This window comes from Manis javanica, chromosome 18 (genome assembly GCF_040802235.1).
Source record: "Manis javanica isolate MJ-LG chromosome 18, MJ_LKY, whole genome shotgun sequence".
In the NCBI taxonomy this organism is placed as follows: Eukaryota; Metazoa; Chordata; class Mammalia; order Pholidota; family Manidae; genus Manis; species Manis javanica.
In genome coordinates, this window is record NC_133173.1 from 6,798,828 (window position 1) to 6,824,019 (window position 25,192).

Sequence of the window (25,192 nt, forward strand, 5' to 3'; positions counted from 1 at the left end):
TGCACTGGGGCTCTGGAGCCACACAGACCAGGTTCAAATCAGAGCTCTGTAGCTGTGTGGCCTGGAGTAAGGTTTTTAACTTCTCTGAGTCTCATTTTCCTTACCTTACCTAAGGAAGGTTTAATATTACCTCTCCCACAGGGTTGCCAGAAGAATTGAACAGGTTTTTGTAGTAAGTGCCTAGCACCGTTCCTGCTACATAGTAAACACTCACATTAAGAATTCCTTTTTAAAAATACGAAATGCAAAATTCAAATATAATCCCACTTTTATTCCCATCAAGTCATATAAAGTCCTCACTCTGAAAATCCAGCTTAAAACCATAACTACTGCCTATAAACTGTGATGCTTCTGGTATCCCTCTGAAGCAAGACGAACTATCTGTGCACCTCTTCTTTGCTTCTGCAACAATTTACTGATGCTTAAAATATGTGTTGTGATGTGTGGTGATTAGCCCTTTTTGGGGCAGTCTCTGAAGCCTAATTCTATGCTTTTTAGGACAAGATTATGCCTCTGCTTCCCTAAGACTGAGAATAGTGTCTAGCACTTGGAAAAAAAATAGGTATATTCTGCACTCACTGAATTCTGCCTTGGGGTGCTGAGAAAATCCTGTGTTAAGAAAACCCTATAGATCACAACTAAAACCTATGCATTGAAATAATGACTTGTATTTTGTAAGTACTCTCTCAGTATATGATAACATTAATATTATGCTTTACTTTGCAGTGTCTTGGAAATTCAAAGATCAGATAAGTCAAAATTGACACTCTATTTCCAAATGCAAAATGCTGGAATCAAAACAGGCTAGATTTCATTGCACGGATCTCTCCAAAGAGCAGCCCCCACTTTGGTTATTAAAGGCTAAAGAGCTGACTAAACTCCAAGCCTGTAGGGGCAAGAGTAAAGAATATTCATCAAAGTTAATATATTGTTGCTATTTGTTGCAACATGGATTTTTCTTAGATTCCCTTTATTTATGTCTCTGACTGTCTTGGCATCATAAGCAGAAAAGCTCAAAAGCAATGATAAGAAGGAGTCCTGACTGTACAAACCACATGTCTGCTGAGGAATTCATTTGCCTGAAATAAAATGAAAAATGTAGCCATGGTTCAAGGTTGTATTCACCCACATGGTGAGGACAGGGCCATGAGTAACCAGGACAGTAGACTTTTCATGTTGATTCCTGGGAGATGAATTGCAGTTGTGACCCCAGGCACCGTCTGTGTGACACTTGGCTGTTGCCCGATCTGTCAAATTTACACTGTGAGTCGGCTGGGTCCGGCTATAATTTTAAGTTTCATAGTGTGGTTGACAGTCTATTATGCTCAACATACTTTTTTAAACTTTTACTTCAGAGAAAAATCACAGCTTTCCTATTCTTTTCTATTCATCGTACAGGTATGGCAAAGGTGGACTTTTTTAGGGTTTATTTTTAATTTCAACTAATTTCTCATGATAGAATTAGACCTCTTCCATTCAGCTCTGCCACAAAGTCTGGCCCTGGAGGAAGACAGAGGCAGAGCTCCCACCTTTGACATGTTTTAAGCCAATAGAGATACAAGTGCATGTCTGTTTTTCCTCAGCCCCAGATAAGACAGAAACCTCCCAACAGAGAGACCACCCAGATTTCCCTTCCAGACCTCAGGTTCTCATGATCTAGCGACCCAGGGAATGGCTACTCTTTGCTATGCCCTTGCGAGTGGGTGCAGCAACGTAGAAAGATGCCGTCTGCTTGTTCCCATAACCCTCTATGAAATCAGCAGCCATACTTTCCCATCAATGCTGATTCTGTCTCTCCGTCTTCACTTGTCCTTACCATTGTTCTCAAAGACTACTTTCTCTGGAACATGTTGGGCAATCAGGAACTCCCAGAAGATAAACCTTTCGATTATTTTTTTTCTTTCAATGATAACTGAGAATGTGAGCCTCCAAAAGTGCAGTCATTGAATTGCAAGGCAAGAAAAAGCTTCCTGTAGCTTTCTGGTTTTAGAAAGGCTTACTTCATCCTAACTCACTCCTGGCAGGTAGGATTCACGGTACCGTTAATGGCCTTCAGATGTCATCCTGTGAACTCTGCTGTTAATCCATCCTTGTGACTAATAATGCTTATGGTGAATATATGAGGTTTGGTTCTGGCGGCAATCTTCCCACTTACAGATTTTCTCTTTCTTCATTTTCTCAGAGGAAAAGGTAGAACTCAAATCAACTCATAAAATAACAATTAAGCACATACTAAAAATACAAAGTGTACCTTCTACTGGGTATTCTCTCTGAATGGGACACTATGGAGTAAATTAATTCTAATTGCAGCAGGTCAGAAACTCGGTGTACACAGAAAAAAAAGATGAGAAGAAACGAGAAACTGTCAAAAGGAAGGTTTGGACCTGACCGTCCCCAGAGTATTTCTCTTGAACATATTTGTCCTATTTTGGTACCTACTAGCACTGTAATGATCCTCAAAGATCCCAAAAGATCTCCAAACCAAGGGACTATTCTTGGCCCCCAAGACCGTCAGGAGCTCCCTTTTCTCCTACTTTTTATTTTACAGGGTTTCTACCCAAAGCTTGAGGAGGGTTCCAAATGCCTGGGATTTCATTTGGGTTTGTGTAAAATTCTACCTCCCTGTTGGCTATTTTTTCAGATCCCTCCCCTTTTAATGAGTTTTCTAAGGACCCTATTTTTAATCCTGATAGAATGGAAAAGCATGCTGGTCAGGAAGACAAACCACCCATTGGGCCAGGCAATACACCCTCTCTTAATCTCAGTTTCATCACCTACTGAATGGAGGGCACCGTTCCCTGAAGTATTTCTGATCCCTTCTATTTGTGTTACTTCTCTCTACAAGGTCAAGAATAAGAAAGGAAAAGGGAGAAAATCTTTATCTTTATGTTTTGCTATCTTTTTTTGTTACATTTACCGTATTTGGATCCCAAGAAAAATTTGGGAACATGAGCTTCAATTCCTGAAGAAGACACAGCTTGGAAGGAAGAGCCAATCAATTGCAAAATCTTCTAGTGCTGAAGCTAAAGTCTTAACGATCCCTTTTAGGTAGCCACATAATATATCATCACACTTTTGAGAACAAAAGACTCTACTATTAAATAATTACAACAGGAAACTACATATAAACTGGGATTTCACAGGCATTGCCTTGTGAAAACTGATAGAAACCAGATGAACAGTCACTCTTGCTAAATGTCAATGGGTATTTTCTTAAAACCACGTATGAAAATCACAGAGCATATTTTATGATAAATTATGGGTCAAAATGCTTAAAGTAGGCTGAAAAATATAAAACAACATAAAAGACACTGAAAGGCAGCATAAAATGGAAATGTCATTTAGGACTCTGGAGATGTCCTAGTTTCAAACTTACAGAAATATTGCCTAATGAATGACATCCACTATGCCCTAAAATATCTGATGAAAGACTAATATTCATCCCAATGCAATTTCTGTTTCTTGGTTATGGATATTACAAAAAGGTCTAGCACATTTGTCATCATCCTTATAAAATGAAGCTTTTATAACTTCCTTCCATGAACTGTTCCTCTTTCTCCTTCTTCCCATGAAAAATATTTCTATGTGGTATTTACCCCAGTCATCATTTATCAGTTCAGTCAGAAACAGAGTGATTCAGTGATAAGAAAATGTGATATAAATTTCCTTCCTTGAATGTTCACCACTTGACCCTAACTAAATAAAATTAATACAAAGTACATAGCAAAACAGACAAAATAAATAACAGAGTAGCCTATCTGGGCAGCTTTCGTGGAGGAGCCATAGAGGATTTCAACAGAGGGGGGCACTTACACTGCAGCACATTCTCAGAGCAGAACGGCCTCCTCTCAGCTGCCCTGAGGGGACTCAGAGCTCCTGGTCATTGTTCACTTTGCCATCCTGTTTGAGGATTCAGTTGGTCAGCTGATTCTAACTAGTTGAGTTGATACCACCCGAAGCAACCCTTTTAATTAGGACCAAAGGGACGTAGACAATACTCTTTATACGTGAATGAACACACCCTGTGGAACCACATAAAATTTATTTTAGAGTTAATTGAAGCAAATAGCTGATACATGTAATATATATTATATACCAGCCACTTGCTTAAGTATATACATATATAGTATACATATGCGCGTGTGTATATATGTATACATATGTGTGTATATTGCATATATATATATACAGTAATAAGCCTCCAGTTAGGATGACCTTCCACATTGCTTTACAAAGGAATAGGTAAAATCCTTTGATAGGTCTGGCTAAGGAGATTTTCTCTGGCCTGAAGCTGTCAGCATCCCCTTCTTTGGTGAAGTTAAAGTTGGTTCTAGGTTGTCCACTAAACTTTTTTGTACCCCATGCTGATCTGTCCCACACCTGACAGTACCATCTGTGAGGGCTTTGCTTTTAACCCCAGAGATTTCTGTCTTCTGTTTACAAATCTTCAGTGTTCAAGCTCTAAGGACAGAGTCTAAGTTAGCTTTATTTCTAAATTGTTTCCTATTTTCTACTACATGTGTCCTGCATATATGTTCTACTGGATTGCAGAGATGTGACAAAACATCTCTAGTGGTTGCTTTGAAAATAAAGGGGGTGGGGGTTGCTGCCTCTCCCATAAAGATGGTGTCTCCCTGTTTCTCTAAGTGAATTCTCATTAACATGTATATTTTTATGTTTTCTTTCTCTCCCTCTCCCCCACCACATGTACACATACACACACATGCCCACACTCACATCAACTCTTCATAATCTTCTGTCAATGTGACAGTCAGAAAGAGTATATAAACACATTACAATAGGCCTATTTGGGGAACTATCTAGTATATTAGAAATATGGACTCCTAGGCCCCACCTCTCCCTTGTGAATCAGAAATCAGAAATTGTAGGGAGGTGATCCTGGACTCTGTGTTTTTAGAAAGCTCCTCAGGGTATTCTAATTATCAATCATATTTGAAAATCACTGATATAAATTAGCAGAATTTTAACCGGAGAAGGAAATACCTTTTGTAGAAAAAGTCACACTATGCGGGAATCATTGAATTTAAGTGGCTTCCCAAGCTATATGAATAGTCTGAAATTATTCTCTTTTAACCCCTTCAAGCTTGCCACATGTGGACATTTTCACATTAAAAAGCACCTAAGATACGCAGGACGTATGTTTCATCATGTGTCACACTATCAAAAAATGCCCCAGACAGTCTTTACAGTCTATGACCTGATCATATCCAAGTGAGAACAATATGGGCACCAAAGGACATTAAGTCAACAGAAGTAAAATAAAGAATTTTCTAGATTAAAATATCCGACACCACAATGATTTTGACCCTCGTGTATCATGCCAGTTCAGCGAACTCAGGTCAAGAGAACTGTGGTTCTCATGTCTCCAGGCTAAACCATCCTGATAAGCATGGTGAATGGTCTGTACTGGAGACAGGGAAGGCGAGAAGCACAAGCCCCCAGTTAGGAGAAGTCCCTCTAGGAAATCTGAGTCACTCCAAGTCAGATCCTGAAGTCTCCTCTTCAGTTTCCAAAGACTCTGGCTGAGGCCACTGTTAACCTGAGACCACGTTAATGATTCATGGAGAATTCTAACAACAGGACTAGAGAGCAGCAAATGCCCCCCATTCCACTCCATTTTTGAAAAGGAGAAAATGGCCATGGAATGCAATGAGCTTGACACTGATCTTCAGCAAAATTCTAGAACATATTACAAGGGAATTTGGAGGTCCCCTAGAAACAGAAGCAAAAACCGTAGCCACTGTACCTAGAAACCAGCATCTGTCACTAAGAACAACTCAGTGAATCGTTCCAGTTCTGACAGTTTATTAGATAAGGAGACAGAGTTTAACAGGCCTTCAGTGAAGACCTGCAAGTCTCTCGAGATATCCTTGCATGTTGCATAAAGAAAGATAGGTTCCACAGTAGCATTCAAATAGATTAGAAAGTGGTTGAATGATCATAACTAAATGGATCTATGTCTTTGGTGATATGTATTCTAGGATATTGTCCTTGATTCCTGCAAGTTCAACAAATGTATCAATGACATGGTAAAGAGATAAAAGAAATTCTTGCCAGCCCTGCGGGCTCCATGTAAATTAGAAGCTGGCCAAACAGGATGGAGGGCAGATTCAAGGTCCAAAGCATTCTCATAAGAATGGAATCTAATCAGATGAAATTGGGGTAAGTGTGAGTTCAAGCACTCAGTCCATCCAGACCAGCTACACGGGGATGCAGCAGGAAACGGTCATGCTAATGGCAATTTGTGCAAAACAGGACTTGGGTACTTTACTGGACCCTCAAGTGAGAATGAGTTAGCAGTATTGGACCATCAAAAGAGTTTAACATTTCATGCCTCAAGCTTCATGGATAGCAGCTGGGTTTTCAGAATAATAATAATCATCATCTGGGAATCCCACTTTAACAGAGACCCAGACATTCCTAGACTCCTGAGCATGCTGGTTGCTTCTGCAGAAAGCTCTCTCACTTCCTTACATCTGTTGCCCCACACGTGCCTTGCTCTTAGCTAACTCTTCCTTCAGCTCTCCAGGTAGATGCCACAGGAAGTTGTCTCTGCCCCTAGGATGAAATTGGGCACCCTTCCCCTGGGCATCTCTACAGTTAACAGCCATTAGATCACTTTTAACACTGTAGTTTACTGTTTTTAATTGTCTATTTCCACCTCTATACTGTGAGCAGGTTGCTCCATTCATTAACACATCCACAGATTTATCAATGTCCCTTACCAGATGTTGAATAAACTTTTACTGAATTAATGAGATTACTCAGGACAGAGGAAGAATCCAAAAACACATCACAGGAGAAGTAGAAGGAACCTGAAATCCCTCATGAGAATGATATGAGATTCCACAGTTATATGATCAAGTCACAGAAATACATTCCCCTGTAACTCACACTATCTTCTTACGTGGAATAATTCATTAGGGATAAAAAGTGTGTCCAAGAGAAATTACATTTATGGAAATAACAGTAGATTATTGTCTTGCCTCAATCTCTTCTAAGCTAGGAAACTGGCTAAACTTTTATAAGTAGCAGCAAATCTTCAAGCCTATTTCTTTATATGTACAATGAAATACTGGGTCAAATAAAATAATTCTGAATACTCTTCCAGATACATATGTTATTTTATACCACACAATGTCTTTAAATGACCTACTCAGTGAGACTAAGTTATTTTTTAGAGGATATCCATTGCATCACATGCATTATATGCCCAGCCTTCCAGTGGCCAAATCCACTTAGAATATCTGATAACTCAGTATCAAGATGCTGGCCTAATAGCTAAATATTGAGTTACATTAAAAAAAAATCCTCACCCACATTAGATCTGATGGACTTCAATGGCCTTGATTACCGCTGAAGGGAGTCCTAATGTCCGCATTTTCAGAATTACTACCACAAATGATGGGCAGGAATGCACTGCCATCTCCTTCTGGAGAGAGACCCAGTCTAATCAGGACTTGCAAACACTGGAATTCTTTGCCCTGACACTGGAAAATACAATGGTAGTTCTGGACAGTTGTACTTAACTGTCTATGACCTAATCATATCCAAGTGAGAACTCTACGGGCACCAAAGGGCATTAAGTCAACAGAAGTAAAATAAAGAATGTTTTTTACTTCTGCACTCAGACAAAGATCTCAACTCATCTGGCATCAAATCTCCTGACATCATTTTGGAATAAGCCATTTCTTCCACAGATGCAGTTCCTTTTAGATCGGGTCAACATCACAATCAACTCTGTAGCCATTAATCAGCATCTGTTAATATCTACTCGGTTTACATCTTAGCCTGGATTGAATTTTTTACTTTTTTATTTTTATTTTTTTTACCAAGTACACGGACCATGTAAAGAAGTGCCTTCTGAAGTAGTGGACTGCTCATCACAGATATTTCTGTTATTAGGGAACGAATACACCAGAAGATGCAGTAACATTCTCTCGATCCCAACCTAAGAATGGTAACATACAGGCATTAAAATTGTTTTTAATTCACTAGGAGTAAAAAGTAGATTCTCTTTGTTCTTTCAATTTTCATTGGCTTGAGTCTAAGTCTGAATTCCATGAGAAACAGCTAATAGGTATCTTAAGTATTCTTTATCTTAGTTATTGTCACACATAGCACTCATGAAGTCATAACCATCTTATTAAGAAGGTACCACCATTATACCTATTTTACAGATGGGGAAAGCGAAGCATAGTGGATCTGCAGTGCGGCCCTCAGAGCACCCATTTAGGACCAAAAATCTCATTCCCCAGCAGCTGAGGCTCACAGCTGAGTGTCTCCCTCAGGAACTGTCTTTGGCTAAAGGGATCTTCCTTGCCCAAGGTGACACCTTCTCCCTGGAGGCAGCCCACATTCAATGACTGGCCACTGGTGGAGTGAACAAAGGCCAGGTTCAGCCTACTTGCCATAATTCAGGTCACTGAAAGCCCACGCCAGCCGCAGAGATCCCCAGTGATCAGCTGATGCTTCCGTTGTGACTGTATATCCCGATTCAGCTCTACCCTCTGCCCAACGAGCTTCCACATTCCCTCGGGGGTGTTACGCCCAAGACCGTACCACAGCCCATCTCCACCTCAGAGCCTGTTTACCGAATACCGATGCAAGTTTCTGGTCCAAGGTCACACAGCCAGGCAGGGGCAAACCCAAAGACTCCAGCTCTGGAATCCATGTTCTTAGCCCTTTTGCTAATGTGTTTCTACAAGCCGGCTTCATTTTGCATCTCAGTTAAAAGCCAGAAGCAGCATGTCCCAAGCTGAGGGATCACTAATATTCCTCTAGATGTTCTAGGTAGACATTAACATGTGAGACTCCATACAGAAAAGCTCAGTCAACTGCCTTAGATTCCATCCCCTGTTACACAGTCCACAAGCATATTCAAAGGAACTGGTAAATTATACAGTAAAGAAATCATTTATATGCAATCTGAAATATGCTTTATAACCAGAGACTCTCATTTGGGAAACATCTATCAGCAGCAGCCTGCTAGTGTCCCTGAGAACTAGTCTGGGAAACACTCTTCTGGGGAAACACCACTCAATTTCCAAGGTCCTCTGCCTCCATGTTTTGAGCTCTGACGACAGACCACTTCTGAGAAGCCATCTCAGGCTGAAGGGTTTCTGATACTGTATCCTTTCCTGTGCCGAGCCCTTTGCATTCTCTGTCTTAAGAAAGGACTTGTCTCTGCTTTATATACCTACGTGTCATAAAATTATACATAAATGTCTGCATCCTTAGATGCAATGGCCATTCAGTGGGGGAGTCATTAGGCCTAGCTTTTCAATTCAGCTCTGACACTGCGAGGATTTAAAAACCTACTGAACCTTACTGGGCATCTTTTTTCATAGAAAAAGAGGGTGGGGCTAGATTTGCTGAAATGCAAGAGCCCTTCCAACGCTATTAGAGGTTTTTATTAACTTCCTATTTCACATATGAGTATAGTGGCAAGTGGACAGGTTGTAGAATTACAAACATATACATACAACCTGGACTCAATACTCTCTGCACTTCATCACTGTGTTCTCTATGCCCTTAATTTTGCTTTTAAATATCAGTTTTCTCATCAGGAAAGTCATATTAGAACTTACCACAGAGGGTTGTTCTAGGCATCAAGAAAGATACAGCATGTAAAATGTTTAGCATTGTGAAGCACATGTTAAATGCTCAATTAGCACTTAGCATTTTCTTGTCCTTGATGTTGGTTGTGATTGTGGAGATGGTGTTGCTGGTGATGGTTGGGAGAGGAGGTGGTGTCACATCTGTTTAAACTGTGCATTTGTCCTAGATTTCAAACCAAGACCAATCAGCCAGCACAGGTCAGAGGAGCTCATGCCCACATAATGAATGAATAAATGTCGGGTGTTACGATGATCTGAAAAATGAAGCTGAATGGTGTGGCAAAGTTCTGATGCCACACCCAGTCTGCCTTGCACACTCAAGAGTAACTTAGAGAAGGTTAAGGAAACCAGAGCGACCGTTAAGGTTAAAAAATATGACGTGTTGGGACTAAACACAGACTACATGTGATTTAGGTTAAAGAACAGAAAGTGACTCATATACCGAAAGGACTTGGAAAAACGGCCATCATAAAAAGGATAATAGTCATAATTAATGAAGAAACATGACGCCCCCATTTCCACAGCAGACCACACACGAACAAATGGGCACAAATTGCTCTCAGATAAAATTAGATTGGCTACAAGGAAAAACATTTTAACTCTAAGAACTGATCAGCGCTGGCATGTTTTACTAAGAGATGCATTGTGACCTCTACTTAGAGATTCACAAATGACAGGGTGCATACCCATGGGCTCAGATGGTTAAGGGAAAGATTATCTGCAGACAAGGGAGGGATGCCAAGTGATTCTCTGCGGTTCCCAGGCTTTGACAATTACACAACTTAACATGCTAAATGCTGCCGCTCCCAACACAGGGCTGCTGACAAGGAAATTTCTCAAGGGGATTCCTTGGGCCAAATTTCTCCTTTAAAGGCCCAAGGTATAAGTCAGCTGCGGGTGGGCGTATTCAAAAAGCAATAACAACGTTCTCTAATTAGACACAGTTTCCTAAGGGAGGCATCAACAGAGCAGTGAGACTGGCACCAGTAAATTAAATTTTAAAAATCCTGTTGCAATCACTCCCTTGACATGCCCCCTTCCTTAAGCTCTACTCTCGGTTATTTTTTATTTATTGTAATTACTGTAGTAATAAGATTTGTTTTCTTGTTATTATATATATATATTACTGTGTAGAGTAAGAAAAAAACATAATAGCCAAAAAGAGTTATGTTTCTTATTTATCTCCTTGGCTGTTATTGGGCCAGGGGGAGGGGTGGGGAGGAGAAGCTGTAAATAGAAAAGAAAGTGTTTCCCGCAGAGCTAAGATGTATAGAAGTATATTTGCAAGAAGGAAGCGGGGCAATGAGGAATAAGGCTAATAATTCGAAAGGGCTAGGTGGCTCAGAGAGATAAATAACCAAGGAAAAGACACCTTGGAAGTCAGGGCAGCGAGGGCGGATCCACATTTCGGAGGTTTATGTGCTGTCTTTGATTTTCCTGTTTAGGAACTCTGGCGTGCGGGGCAGAAGGACCCAGAACTAGAGAGCAGAACGTTCCAGGCAGCTCCCCAGCACCACCCAGTCCTGGTTCCTGGTGGGGCACACTCCCCTGGAACTGGGCCTCTGCGGGCGGGTGGGCCATCAGCTGATGCCGCAGCTGGGTACACCAGGAACACAGTTCCTGGGCAGGCAAGACAGAGTTCAGAGGGTCCGCCAGCCGCAGAGCCTGCTTATGACAGACGCATCTCAGAGAGGCCCTGATGGAGGCTCTCTTAGGCTGACTTCCTGCAGGCAGGAAGCCAGGTTTTCATCCATTCCAATGAGGCAACGAAATCTATTTCAAGAGTAAGCCTGAGGAGGGAAAAAGGCATTAGCTGAATTCCTCCAGTTTCAAGCCTGCTCTACAGCCATTCATTTTATAGATTATTCAATCCTACACCCACTCCATTATGCTTAAATCAAAATCACAAAGACAACTAAAGGTTGAAGATAAATATCCCTTATCATAGGCAGCATTTAAATGAGTAATTTAATTAATAATTAAATAAATGCTAAATGACTGTTGAATATATTGAATTCTATCCATGGTAGAGTATATATAATAACTTACATATATTAAATACACACATACAGTATAAAGGAGCCTTTCTCACCTTTTCAAGCACTGAGAAATGGAAGATGGGAAAGAGGTTGCTAAGCCTGCTTGGCTTGGCTGTTGGGAAGAGCTTTGCACAGCCCATCACTGAAATTCAGTTGTCAGAATACAATCAGAGGGACCCTTCCTTTTGTGCTTTCATACAGTGCTCATAAGAGTGTCAAAGTACTGCCTTATTTGATCCTAACACTAACAGGTGCCGTGCAGTGACCAGGGCTTACTAGCCCTTGAATAACTTGAAGAAACAAGAGCAGACTGGTTAAGCGATTTGTCCAAAGCCACAAAGCTGGAAAGAGACTAATTATTTGACTGAAGCCTGATTACCTACAGGGAAGCCCTTGGTACTGTATCACCATCTCAAAATATCAACCCAGATGGAAAAAAAGAAGAGTCAGGGAGAACCATGAAAGGCACAAATTGTCTCCTTTGAGAAAGACAATGAGATCTTATCATAGCTCTGATAACAAGGCAACAACCTGCCCTTCTTTTCCCAAAGCAGGACACCCTGAGGGTAAAGGGCAACAGGAAAAGCACCCTAATATTGGTAGGGGTACTTAGAGTCAGGCTTCCTCTTTTTCCCTGTTACAGACTTTCATGTATTTTTCAGGAGCCATGTAACATATGTCACTAAGTACGTGGTAGATGTGATGGGAATTGACAAATAATGCATCTATTTTGGACTTGAGGCTTTGCTGTATAAAGACTTCTAAGTGCATATTGAAAGAAAGTGTTAGGAATAGAGAGTCTAGAATGAGATGCCTAAAGGGTCATTGAGAAAGAATAGATGCTCATCTACCTCCCTCCCTGCCAGCATCCCTGGCCCCATGCCTTCCCCCTATCGGGAAGGACCAGAGAAATACCAGCATGCATGCAGCTACCAGAAGTTGCCCAGCCAATCAGGGAGCAAAACATTTAACAAAACAAGCCCATTTCCCCAAGAGCTTCAGCTCCAGCTTGATCAATGATTCCGAAACACTGAATCATTTTTAATGCAATGCTTCTGGGAAGTGCAGGGGGAACCCATCAACTACAGGCACAGTTGGCGAGAGTTGGGTATTAGCATTTGGCAGCATTTATTACTGCTGTTTATGATGGCATAAATTAGGTTTATGCTGATATAATTAATAACCCTAAATTTAGGAATAATAAATAGTAATATTTATTCGGAATTGCCATGTCTGAGGAAGGCAGTGGAGTACTCAGGCTCCTGACTCCCTCTCTGTGAGCAGACTGTGGTAGGAATGGGGTGTGAGCAAGGAAGCCCTTGGGAACAGGCTCCCAGCACTCAGCGCCAGCACTATGCATCATTTAACACTATGCAAACGACTTAGCAGCAGGACCTTAAGAGTTCCCAGAGCAAATAATTTTCATTTCCATCTCTATGAACAAGTTCATCAGCAAGATTGAGCGTGCTGAATTTCCCTCTAGAACTAGCATCCTCAAATGTTTTGTTAGCCCATCCTATTCCCACGGCGCATGCCCAGAGGTTTGGACAATTGCAACAAGCGTCATGTTCTTCTTGGGTCTCTCTACCTCCTTCCACATCTTAAAAGGAAAATCCCAGGTGTCCTGCAAAATCCCTAATACACCCAGATTTGAGAATTACTGAGAGATATTTGCAAGGAAAAAATTCAAGGCAGAAAACAGTTACTTCTGCATCTCTTCCAAAAATGTAAATATGTATCTGCCTTTTGTTTAATAAAGTCAAAAAAAAATCTGTGAGATTACAACATGCCTATGAATGTTCCCATTTTGCGTCTAGGAAAATATCTTAGCATGCAAAATGGACTCAGATTTTCATTCCTCATTTTTTTTTTTTTTTTTTTTTTGCAGTAAGAACAGAAGGTAAGTGGAGAAAATAATCATTCCCCAGACCAAATTATCCCTTCAGGATTAGAACAAGAAAAGTAAAGAAAAAGAGATTAAATACTCTTCAGTAATACCCTTTAAACACAGACACATGCAAACCGGGTAGAACCAGACTGAGGATGACATTTCCATCCAAATAGTCAACCTTTGCTCTGGGTTCCACAATGTACATTTTCCTAAAAACAAATAAAGCAAAAATGTCCATCCACTGGTAACTCTGATCTGTTTCAAATAGTACAAAATAGCAAATCAATAGAAATTTTAAAAGCACATAATTGCAAGTTGAAGTTTCTTTCTCAGCTCCCAGGAAGAGCAGCTGAGTTCTATGTTGCAGGAACAGATGACCGGTATAGGCTAAGCTGTAATTCCTAAGAAATATGACTTTGGCCAGCAAACATTCCCAGGGAGCTTCCAGCAGGTGCTTTGGATTCCCCTGGCCTCACTCTGAGGAGAATTTGGAGCTGAAACTTTGGATGTGAGTTCAAAGGGGAGTATTACTCTCCTATCATGTCATGTCAACATGAACATCGGCAGCATTTCTACAAATAATATGACCTAATCACTCAGTTTCCCAGAAGCCACAGAGCACATTCAAGTTTCTCCTGATGAGCTCTTCAGCTTGCAATCATCTGAGCCTCCAGAGAGTGGGGCAGAGTGTGTTTCTGAGAGAGAGAGACAAAGGACTCCTGGGAGGTGGGCTATCGGTCAGCCAGTCCTCCCCTGCCTTTACTGGTCTCTCCCACTCTTTTCCTGCCCCTTTTCCTCCCCACAACAAAGGAGCTCCAGCCTACTGCCCTGGCTTTGCAGGGAACTGCAGAACTCACAGGCATATAGAAAATCTGTGCTTCCGAAGCCAAACATGCGCAGCGCAGTCACGGGAGAGTGAATCATCCCCCCATACGATCCAGCAGGACCCCTAAGGGCATAAATCCTTGGAAGGACCCAGAGGCCCCATACTTATGACGCCTTGGCCTGTCAGAGCCTGCCCAGACATGACAGCAGGCTCCCTGGTGTGTCCTCAGTTGTTCTTTCAGGACAGCAAGTGTGACTAAAAGGACGAGAAGGAAATGGCAAAGGCTAAGTAATTACGATGCCGATGGGGTCAACAAAACTCATACCTCAGACAGGTAGGATATAAATTTCCCCTTCCAATCTCATGTGTAGTAAAACATTACTGGTGGTACAACCAATACGGAAGTGCTCATATTTAACTGAATAGGTGTCCAACAGTTCATTTCCAACAGGTGGCTCCAAGCCATTTAGGGACCTAGCTCTGGTCTGGAATGCCCTGTCTGAGGGCCACACTTGAAGTGGTAGTAGGAAGGCCAGATGCACCCAGAGCTGAACTTACAGACATACATTAGGCACTTATCACTTCTGAAGTTCTATGCTAAAAACATTCAAGAAGAGAGTCACCGGAGTGCGTGCCTGGCAGCGGCGGCATAAGCAGGGCTGCAGAGCCGAATGGAATGAACCCGAGCTTTGCAACCAGGCAGACCTGAGCTAATTCCTGGCTCTGGAAGATCAAACATGTGGCTCTGTTGGGGGAAGCTATCGGTAGGGTGTGACCGCCAGTTGACCTGTGAGCTGGAACCTGGCAACCAGACTCCTTACCCCATCCCCTGTCTCGGGAATGTGCATTTCATTTTCCTTTCCTGCACCCCAAACTACCCCAAGGACATAGCCTTGAGATAGTGACGTGGTGCTGAGGCCATCTGGACAGTATACATGATTGAACCCAGTTAACCATAAACTTTTATGATTCTGGCAGTCATAGAGATCTACTCATCTTGCAGCCAGCAAGACAAGCCTCATAAGTAAGTTCCCCTGCTTATTAAATCCACCACCTACTAATCTGGGGTGGCCTGCCTCTTTATCCCGTCTCTCTCTGCCCTCTGTGCACAGGGGCCGGTTTCAGATTTTAGCCAAGAAGCTCCCGAGAAGCTTGCAAACCAACAGGTTGGCCTTGTATATATTCCCTAATCTTTTGCCAGCTTATTTGTTCCATCTATAAAATGGGAGTAAAATATATACTTTTCTCATAAGTATAAAAAATTAAAATTAAAATCATATTTTTATCCTATCAGATTGACCAAAAATTAAAATATTGGTAAATGTGCAGTGTTAACAAGGGTGTGAGGACCAGGGACTTTCATCCATTGGTGATAGGAATATATACCTGTGCAGTTTCTAGATAGAATACTGTGGCAATGATGTATTAATATAAAATATGCAGACCATTTGACTCCTCAACAACTTTTGAGAATTTAGCTTAAGGAAATGACCAGAGAAATTTACCAGGAGAATCACAAGAATGCTTGTCCATCTATGGTTTATAATGAAGAGTTGTCTAAATTAATTATGGCCTATCAATACCATGAGATTGCTATTTTAAAAACAAAAACGCCATTTGTATTCTTTGACATAGAATGAAGTTGTTAGTTTATAAAACTATACTATAAAATATATTATCTTAGGAAACTTAAGGCATGTACATAGAAATATATTTAAAGAAATAGCTGATGTATCTAAAATTGTGAATTTACAAACATCTAATGTATTTTCTTCAGTTGCCTAATGGTGTTTATCTCTGGGTGGGCTGATTCAGGAAGGGTCTCCTTGTTACAAAATTCTAGAGGCAGCCTGCAATTATTAGATTATAATGTGAGCAATGCCTGGGGAGGAAGACAGTGCAATAGCCCTGAATGTGGGTACTTTTCATTTCTTCTTTGAGCTTTTTTTCTACACTGGAATTTTCTGCAATAATGACATACCAATTTTTTTCCACTGGAAACAATAAAACCATTCTATTTGTTGAAAACAAAGGAGTCACATGCCACAGTAATATACCGGTGCTAGTGTGTCCCGCACTCAGTGAACGGACACTTTGTGATCATCTTTCACCAGTGCTCTGAATTCCCAGCCTGCAATGCTGGACTCCGCTGGGTCCCACTGCAGCTAGAACTGCAAATTACAAGACTCAGACTCCCTCTAGTTGGCTTTCTGGTAGGTTCTGCCCACAAAAGGCACTAGAGGGAGAAAGGTAGGAGGCAGAGGAAGGAAAGAACACCCTTTCTGCTCTCCAGTTCCAGTTAGTGAGATCAGAGCAGCAGCAGGCAAATGGGTCAACCCCTGCATCTTAGGACACACAGTGGCGGCAGCAGACAGGACAGTCGCCTTGCCACATGGATACAGGCCACTACCCTCCTTCGCCCTCTCGCCTGTGCTCCATGGCCCACTGACCCCCTTGTCAGGTCAGACTCCCTTCTCAGAGTTCAGAATGCCAGCCTCCCGGAGCCCCTGAGCCCCTGGGTAATAACAACACCTCTTCCCTGCGCCTCCCCATCCCTGTAGGCGGTACCCAGCGCTACAGTTATTAACCTCTTGGCTTCCTTCACACCCCCTTTTTGAAACTACAGACTTCTGCCATCTGTGTGAACCAAATCTCATCATTTGAAATATCTATTATCTTGACTATCGTGTATCACTTTTATAATTAGAAAACAAAGCTATTTTATTTTTTTTAATGTGCCAATTTTACTGAGCATGACTCTTAAGACATATTAGCTGTTGTACTTATTGTTCACTGCTCTCTTAGGAAATTCTCTAAGTATGACTGCCACTTCTCCCCTTCACCCATCTTGGGTACAGACACTTCCTTTACGTCTCAGTAGCATCGCTAAAACAAGATAGAAAGGCTTATTAACACTTTCCTAAGGAATAAGTGATATAACAGAAGACAACTCATCATAGAAAATTTAGACCTGATTATCGGTATAGCTATTCTCATTCTCAAGTGGCCACTTAAGGCATTGTCTCTTCTGGCCTCCTCCATGTGGCACAAAGCATCTTTCCTCTGTGACCTCTGGTTAGACCAGTGTTTCTCCAATTTGGGGCTCAGGAGAACTCTCTTTCCCTAGAGGCCCATTTCTCAGGCTTCTCTACTTGTTTCGGAATCTGCCTCTCCCATGATGACTGGCAATGGGACTCTGCATCCATTCAGGGGCTACACTCTACCCACAGGGATAGAAACACCATGTTCAAACAGCAAGTATGCACATTGTCATGACCTAAAGACCCAACAGCACAAACCCTGAATGACTTGTATGATTGCATGTGGGTGGGAAGGCAGCCCAAGCAATATCTAATGTTGAATTGCTCACCTGTCTATTGTTCGGGAACTTAGAATCTTCCATTCTTATTTGTGCAAATTACACACTTATTACAGTCCATTTTTTTCAAATGCAACTGATTTATGGAATCCAAAAGTCTGAGAATCACTGCTATGTGTAATTTTATCGAAGAGATTTGAATTATATTAAAAAATTAGAACTGAGGTCACATCAGAGGGAAGCTCGGAACATATCAAAATAAGAGGGAAGAGGTGTGGCACAAACCTAAGGTGGAGTGAATCTGGTGGGGACAATCATAAACCCTCTGTGGCCCCCGAATCATTCTTTAAGGGAAAAGATGCTACCGAATGGGCAGTGGAATGGGAGCCCACTGGCAAAAATATTCACAGTCAGCTGGGTGCTGTTTGTAGCCCAAAGCTGGCAGCAACAGACAAGGATGTTTTGTCCAGTGGGAGAAGGACAAGGTAGTGTTGAGGCCCAACCCAAGCTGGGAATTCAAATCCCATGGAGCAGGGCTGAGGATGGACCGATTCATTCATCCTGGGCCAAAACTGCAGAAAGCTGGGAAGGCTGTGCCTTGAGTCATCCCTTACACACTAGATGTAGTCATGTCTGAGTCAACAAGACTTATTTCTGAGACCATCCAATGATGGGGCCGAGGCTCTACTTGTATCTCCACCCAAGGTTGGGAAAAGCTGCTAGACTAAAATAAATATGGGGCTTAGAGCTAGGCAAACAGGGCTCGAATCCTAGCTCTGTCACAGGCTATCCACAACCTTGTGTGTGTGTGTGTGTGTGTGTGTGTGTGTGTGTATACGCATGCGCAAGCACTCATGTGCACACATGCATGCACATCCCTGGATGTTAGACAATTTCTCCTGCCATTTCTGTCTTGGAAAGCTATGTGATCTTGGATAACTTATTTTATGTCTTTAGTCTCAGTTTCCTTATCATTTGAAGGACTGGGAGTAACTAATGCACAAGAACCCTCCCAAACAGAACATTTTAAGATTCCTTTATTCTAAACCCCTTAAATCTCTACAGAAAAGTAGTGTAGGGTAAACAGACTCTGCAGCCCCAACTGTTTAAACTGCACCGAAGACTTTATTCCTGTGTACTCGAGTTTTTCCGGTTAGAAATTAGGCAGACCTACTTTTGTTCAGCCATAGTTACGATTAGATAAGAAAACATATATAAAAGAACAATGTTCTTTCTTGGGCTGTAAAAGGTGCCAAATAATCTTTTTTTAGATAAAGTGTGTGAGTGTTCTTATCATAGTGACATAAAGCCTTCACAATGCACATTACAGTAAGAGACGATTGGTACTCACTCTAGGTGGTCCCAGATAGTTAAAATTGTCAAGAGTTTCATATGATTTTTATAGTTTCATTTGCATCCCTAGGGTATTCAGCTACGACTTCCTAACATGTTGGTATATTTGTTTAGAGTATGTCCTTTGCTCTTTATTGTTGTTTACTTCTGTTCCACAATGGCCTGGGAAGAAGAAAATCAACTTTGTAGAGTTGTATACATATACACTAAGATTCAATAGGCTCTGATTCTCCTGTGAATATAATATTGGGCTGTGTGTTGACTTTATAAAAATTATTGTGTTACTACCATCCACCCAATAACCAAAGTGCAAACATTGGGGATTGTACTAGATCTGTTCCTCTCCCTCACTTACACATCGTGTCTACCCTTCAAGCAGCTCCAGAATCCACTTCCTTCCTCACCCAACTCATTAAGGCACCATTATCTCTTCTGCTCTAACCCAATTTGTTGATTCCCTATTCTTTTACCCCACAATTGGAAAGAATTATAGAGTCAGTGGGCCACAGTATGGGTCCTCCTGAATTACTTAGAACTCAACCCAGTTCAATGCAAACTTGCCAGGCCAGCAAGACAGTAGATTGTTTCTTTTGGAAACCATCTTTGTATTTTGTTTTCTTGCTACAGACATGCATTGCTAAGAGATCTTTGGCTTGGCAAGGCGCACGCTATTTTTGTTAGGAAAATCCTGGCTTTGCCTCCCTGACCACTGACACCTTATCAAAACCTCCCAGCCACCCTCAGAGGCTCCATTACCGTCACCACAAAAGGGAACCACTCCGCTTTCACACATTCTTGCAAACTCCATGGGGGCACATGCTTACTTGTGGAAAAAGAGTACAATCTAGTAAGTGAAGTGCTGAGTTCATGTTGAGGCTTTCTAATCTTAGACAGGATTACCTCTTCACCGATCAGACCACACACAGGGCAGTTCTGTTAGTTCTAAGAAGTCTACTAATATGAACGTGAACAGAGAAAATCAATGAAGATCAGAACCAATATCATATAAAAAAATGTGTAGGTGAACTACTCAAAACTTGGAGAGGACTTTGCATACGAAAGTTAAAGCATGTAAAAGGAAGATTAGATTTTACCCACGGGGCACAAGGTAAGGCTGCCTAAAATGTGTGAAGTTCATAGGACAAAGGTTAAAACACAGAAAAACACAAATCTACCTGATTTTACATAATGGAATGGGCATGCCATGAAACGGACTGTCAGTCATAGAAAGAATGCATGTGGAAGTTAGATAAACTGGGTATAAGGTAGGTTCTAAGGAGAGTTCATGAGCTGAGCCATTCAAGCCCTTCTATTGTGAGATGTTATGCATCCATGGCAACCCAAGTCTTTTGACAATGACCTGTATATTTTCTATCAGTAGAATAGTGTTTTGATTTCCAAGTCCCCTTTCAGCCAAAATGGATTGGGTGATCTAAGTATTTTGTAAAGTGCCTTGAGCTCCATGATGAAAGATGCTATATAAATAAAAAGAGTAATTTTAGTCATAATAAATAATGGTAATGATGATGAATGGCAGTGTCACTGAGAAGAAGCTGGCCTGCCATTAGGGAATCCAAAACGGCCAGCTGTGAGCTGAAAATAACTGTATCCAGGCCAGGAGGATGCTTAGTGACTGAGACCACATTAGCCTTTCAACCAAAGACCTAAATCAAACCCCTGATTTGGAGGTGGGAGCCCTTGAAATGGGAGAAACTACAATCCTTATACCCAAGCTTGGATTCTGCCTTGGGCTTAGGAGACCTTTCCCAGTCAGGTCAATAGGGAACATGTTATCTTACTCTTCCAACAGAAGAGAAAACTGAGAAGATCATGGGAAAAGCACGAATTCCAAACTAGAGTTATGGCTGTAAAGCCAGGGCTCTGTCCCTTCTGTACCAGACCCCAGACAATTCAATGGAAGGAGGAACTCCAGAGAAGAGCCAGTGTGGATGAGAGAATGCTGAAACAGGATCATGTCCCTCAGGATGGCTTGCATAGCTGTTTTCCATCCATTCATGCTGAGAAACCTTGCTAATAAAATCTTTGGCCCCTCCAGGAGGGAGGAGCCATTCATCCATATCTTCGAGCTCTTCTCTGAAGTTAAAGGAGGCATGGCAGGAGCCAGCTGAGGGAGAACTCTTTAGTTTTGAGGCTTTATCCAGCTCCAGAAACAGGAAGCACACCTGCTGCCTGAAGCCCGCTGATGCTCTTTACAGGACTTGGCTTCCTGCTTCTCACTCGTGCGGGAAGACCAACCAGTCACCCCTGGCGAAGACAAAGAACTCTGCTCTCTGCCCAAAAAAACCCTCCACCCAAAAAAAAAATGGAGTCTGGGAGCTACTGAATGAAGAAACTTGTTAGGAACACATAGATGCCTCACTCACCTTTCTTCCTTTTCTGTGCATGTGTCTATTGAAATTTTCTTTTTACAGCCTATAGCTGTGGCCTGCTTGCATGTTAGCATAGCTTAACGTATTTTATCATTTGGAATTTATTCTGAACCTCTTCTTATATTTATCATCTTTAAATTTTTAACCTTTTGAACTGACCAAAACCCCTTTTTATGCTCGTCCTGGGAAGCTACTCTATTCTCAACTGTTTAACATTTATTTAGCTTTTTTCTTAAACAAACTAATTGTTATTTGATCTTTCTTAAAGCAGTCTCTTACTTATTTTAAGTCATTTCAATTTTATCTCTTTAAATTGTTTTCTTTTTTTATATCTTTATTAACTCTTATTGTATCTATTCTGTTTCACCTTTTTAATATTGCTCTATTTTCTCAGTCTGCTAAACCTGAAATTTTTCTGCTTTAGTACTGATATTATGGTAAAGTTTTTTTTTCATTTTGGGCCTTTGAGAATGCTTTTTCTTTCAATTTTTCTATTTATCTTGTATTCTGTTTTCTTTCCTTAGGATACTGATATGCCCTTTCTTATAGTAAAAGGAACCAACTAGTTCCATAAGAAGGGTGTTTAGTCTCTTTCCATAAGGTTTGAGACAGGTTTTGTGGATATAACCCTGCCACTTGGCTGTGTAACCTTGGGGATTGTTCTGATATTTGGGGTTCAACTCACAAACTCAGAAAATGCTGACCCCTTCCTACACACCTCATCTTTCTATGTTCTGAAGGCACGTAGGAACTAAATGAAGAGAAGCACCACACTGCCTTCCCCTCCTGTACCAGACCCCAGACAATTCAGTGGAAGGAGGAACCCACTTTCAGCCATACCACAGCCATTTTCAACCATGCCAGCCATTCTATTGAGATAAGGTGACAGCTTTATTAGAGCTGTAGCCAGAATCTTAGAAAGTACACCAGAGAATAAAGGTTTCTCTGCAGTAAACATTAGTAAGGAAATAAAAATATTGGTCTTAGCTGCAATAAAGTCACAGTTTGAGCCTTGACTTTGTCCCTAAGCCACCATATGATCTGGGCAAGTCATTTGATTATTATGGACACCAATTTTCTCCTTTTTAAAAGGAGAGTGTTTATCTAGATTATTTCTAAGGCTCCCTCTGGTATGAACTGCCTGTAAATCTAATTCTTTAGATTCAAAGAAACTATGAGACTGACATCAACGTGTATGGAGAGCATGTGTTATTCGTACCCGCTAACAGAAGTCCAAGAAATTTATTCCTGCCCAAGTATCAATGCCTCTCTAACCACACCCAGTAGGCAATGTGACAATGTGTAATTATGGAGACATAAAAGAGGGCCAGGCTGGGCCAGGGCCCTGACATACTTGCCGTTGATGACACCATCTGGGTTGAGCATGGGGATGATTTTGAAAATGAAGTTTTCCCTCAGGAGCCGAGCCACAGGGTCACTGCTGACCAGAAACTCCAGGGTCCCCTTCATCACCCAGCTAGCATTGCTCTCTCCTGGGTGAACTCGGGCAGTGATCACCTGGTATGGACGCTGCCCTGCAGAAAAATGGACATGAGAAAATTAAACCTAAATATACTTTCCATTTCCATCAAGATAATCTCCAGGGGACCAGAAATACACCTGATGAGCAATGAGTCAAAATAGGTTGTTTCTAATACGTATCTGCTCTACATTTATCCATTTTCCATCTGCCTCTACAGTCTGCAAGACTCAAGCAAGTATATAGTTAAGGGTCAAGGCTGTTTTGCAACATAAGTACTTTAGAGGCATGGAAAGAATCCAGGAAGCAGATTTTATTGAGACTAAAGACACAATTAGCTCTCCAGAGTCCAATAGCATAATGGTGGATGTCACAGATCTGAGGCTGAATCTTACTTTCATCCCTTAGCAGCTGTAAGATCTTAAGCAAATGATTTAATTTCTCTAAGCCTATTTTCTCATCTGCAAAATGGGGACAATGACACGGTCCTCGTGTGGTTGTTATAAAAAAACAAAAATATGTAAATATAAAGCACTTGGCATATTGTTTGCATTCAGGACATTGTTCCTTCCCCTCTCAATGATAAAGTCTGGGGCAGGATGGTCACTCTCATGCCCCAGAAGAAACAGGAGTCAGTGCAGAACTTGCTTTTGTGACTAGAAGACACTAAGCCCAATGCTTGAGAGAGATTTGACAAGAGTGAAATATCTGAAGCTCCATCTTTGAGTTGCAGTATTTTTTTTACTTTGCCAAAGGAATCAAGAAAACACTCTCTGCCCAGTCACAGGGAGCTTATTGATCTGAAGAGACCTTATGGAGAATGCATTGATGAGAGAAACATAGGCTTTTTGCCTTCCTTCCTTTGCTGGTAAAAGACATCTGCAACGTTACAGTGTTGTGATGTATTCAGAGACCACCTCTGGGCTCAGGTGGAAAATGTCTTTTGATTGATTAGAGATGTCTGTAACTATACACTCGGGCTGGGAATGGGGAAGATGTGGCATCTTAGCAGCACTCCACACGTCTCCTCTAGCCTTTTGTCCAATTGTGTGCATGTGTTTTCTGACTCTCTTTTCCCTTTGTATCCTCACCCAACTCCACATCACTCCTAAAACCACCCCAGTGACAAGAACTAAGCCAAATATAATACCCTGGTCACTGAACACCTGAATATTCACCTAGTTATTTCTTTCCATTTCATTCAAATCACTATGATTTAAGTATGGATCTTATTCCTTTAAACAGTAGCCTTTTTGAGAGAACAAACTATGTCTCCAATTCTTTGCAAAGAAAGACAAAACTGATTAACTCTCAATAACACAGCTAAAAACAATGTAGTAAAAGATACAAAGAACTTTTTAAGTTACTAAATTATATTACTACTATCATCAGTTAAGAGAAAAACACTATCTGTTGACAGCCATGGAAATCAAGGTTTAAGAGGCATAGATCAATACATTTTTACTGACTATGGTGAGGGCAGGTCACCCCAGCAATCTGTAGGTCATGTATATATGGGGGATAATATTTGGTTATGTTTTTCCTTAGGCAGATGTCTTGAGCATATTCCAGAACCTGCAGGAGGCACTTGGTAGAAAAAGTTGAATAAATGACAGTCCTTGTTCTGTTAGAGGCCACAGCATTTGCCGGTAGTGACAAACATACAAGTGAACTAATGGAGGTGTTCATAAAGCACCGAATACAGATTTGACTGAAAAAGGTAAGAACATTTCCAGAGATATGATACTGTTTGGACGGGGTCTTGCAGAGTAAGTATCATCCAGAGAGAAGGTGACAAATGGTTTTCTAAGCAAAGAAAAAGATGCATGCAAAGAACACAGAGGATTGAAAACTGGTGCATCCAATAACGGAGAGTGGCTGAGACAAAGGGACTGAAAATGGTGTCTTTTATTAAAGTAGGCTGGTGTTAAACTGGTAAGGTCCCTCCTGATATATTGTATTTGAGGATCTGGACTTTATTCTGTAGGTCACAAGTTCTCAACCATGCAGTCAGTGTCTTACTGGTACGCTATTAGTGACAGATTCTACTGACGAATCATTGGTTACCAATAAACGTCAATGTTTGCTTGTAAAATATGTATTATGCACACACCACACACACACACACACGGCACAAGCTGCTGGTTGCCTGTCCTGTATTCCCTCTCTCGTTCTTTCTTACTACCAGATCCAATTCTGGGGAGGGAAAGAAAGTGCCCAGGTTCAAACACCCAGCTCTGTGGATCGTCTTCT

At 41.3% G+C, this 25,192-nt stretch overlaps 1 protein-coding gene across 11 annotated transcripts in view; it reads right to left on the reverse strand.

Annotated features, from left to right (window-relative positions):
- Window positions 1-25,192, reverse strand: part of AGBL1 (AGBL carboxypeptidase 1) — an 822,820-nt gene that overhangs the window by 541,859 nt on the left and 255,769 nt on the right. For all 11 annotated transcript variants that reach the window (XR_012127046.1, XM_073226990.1, XM_073226992.1 and 8 more), the window contains exon 18: window positions 22,814-22,994. Coding sequence is in view for 10 of the 11 variants with exons in the window: in XM_073226990.1 (XP_073083091.1) it covers window positions 22,814-22,994 (181 nt within the window). In the remaining variant the exon portion in view is untranslated. The remainder of the gene's footprint in view (window positions 1-22,813; window positions 22,995-25,192) is intronic.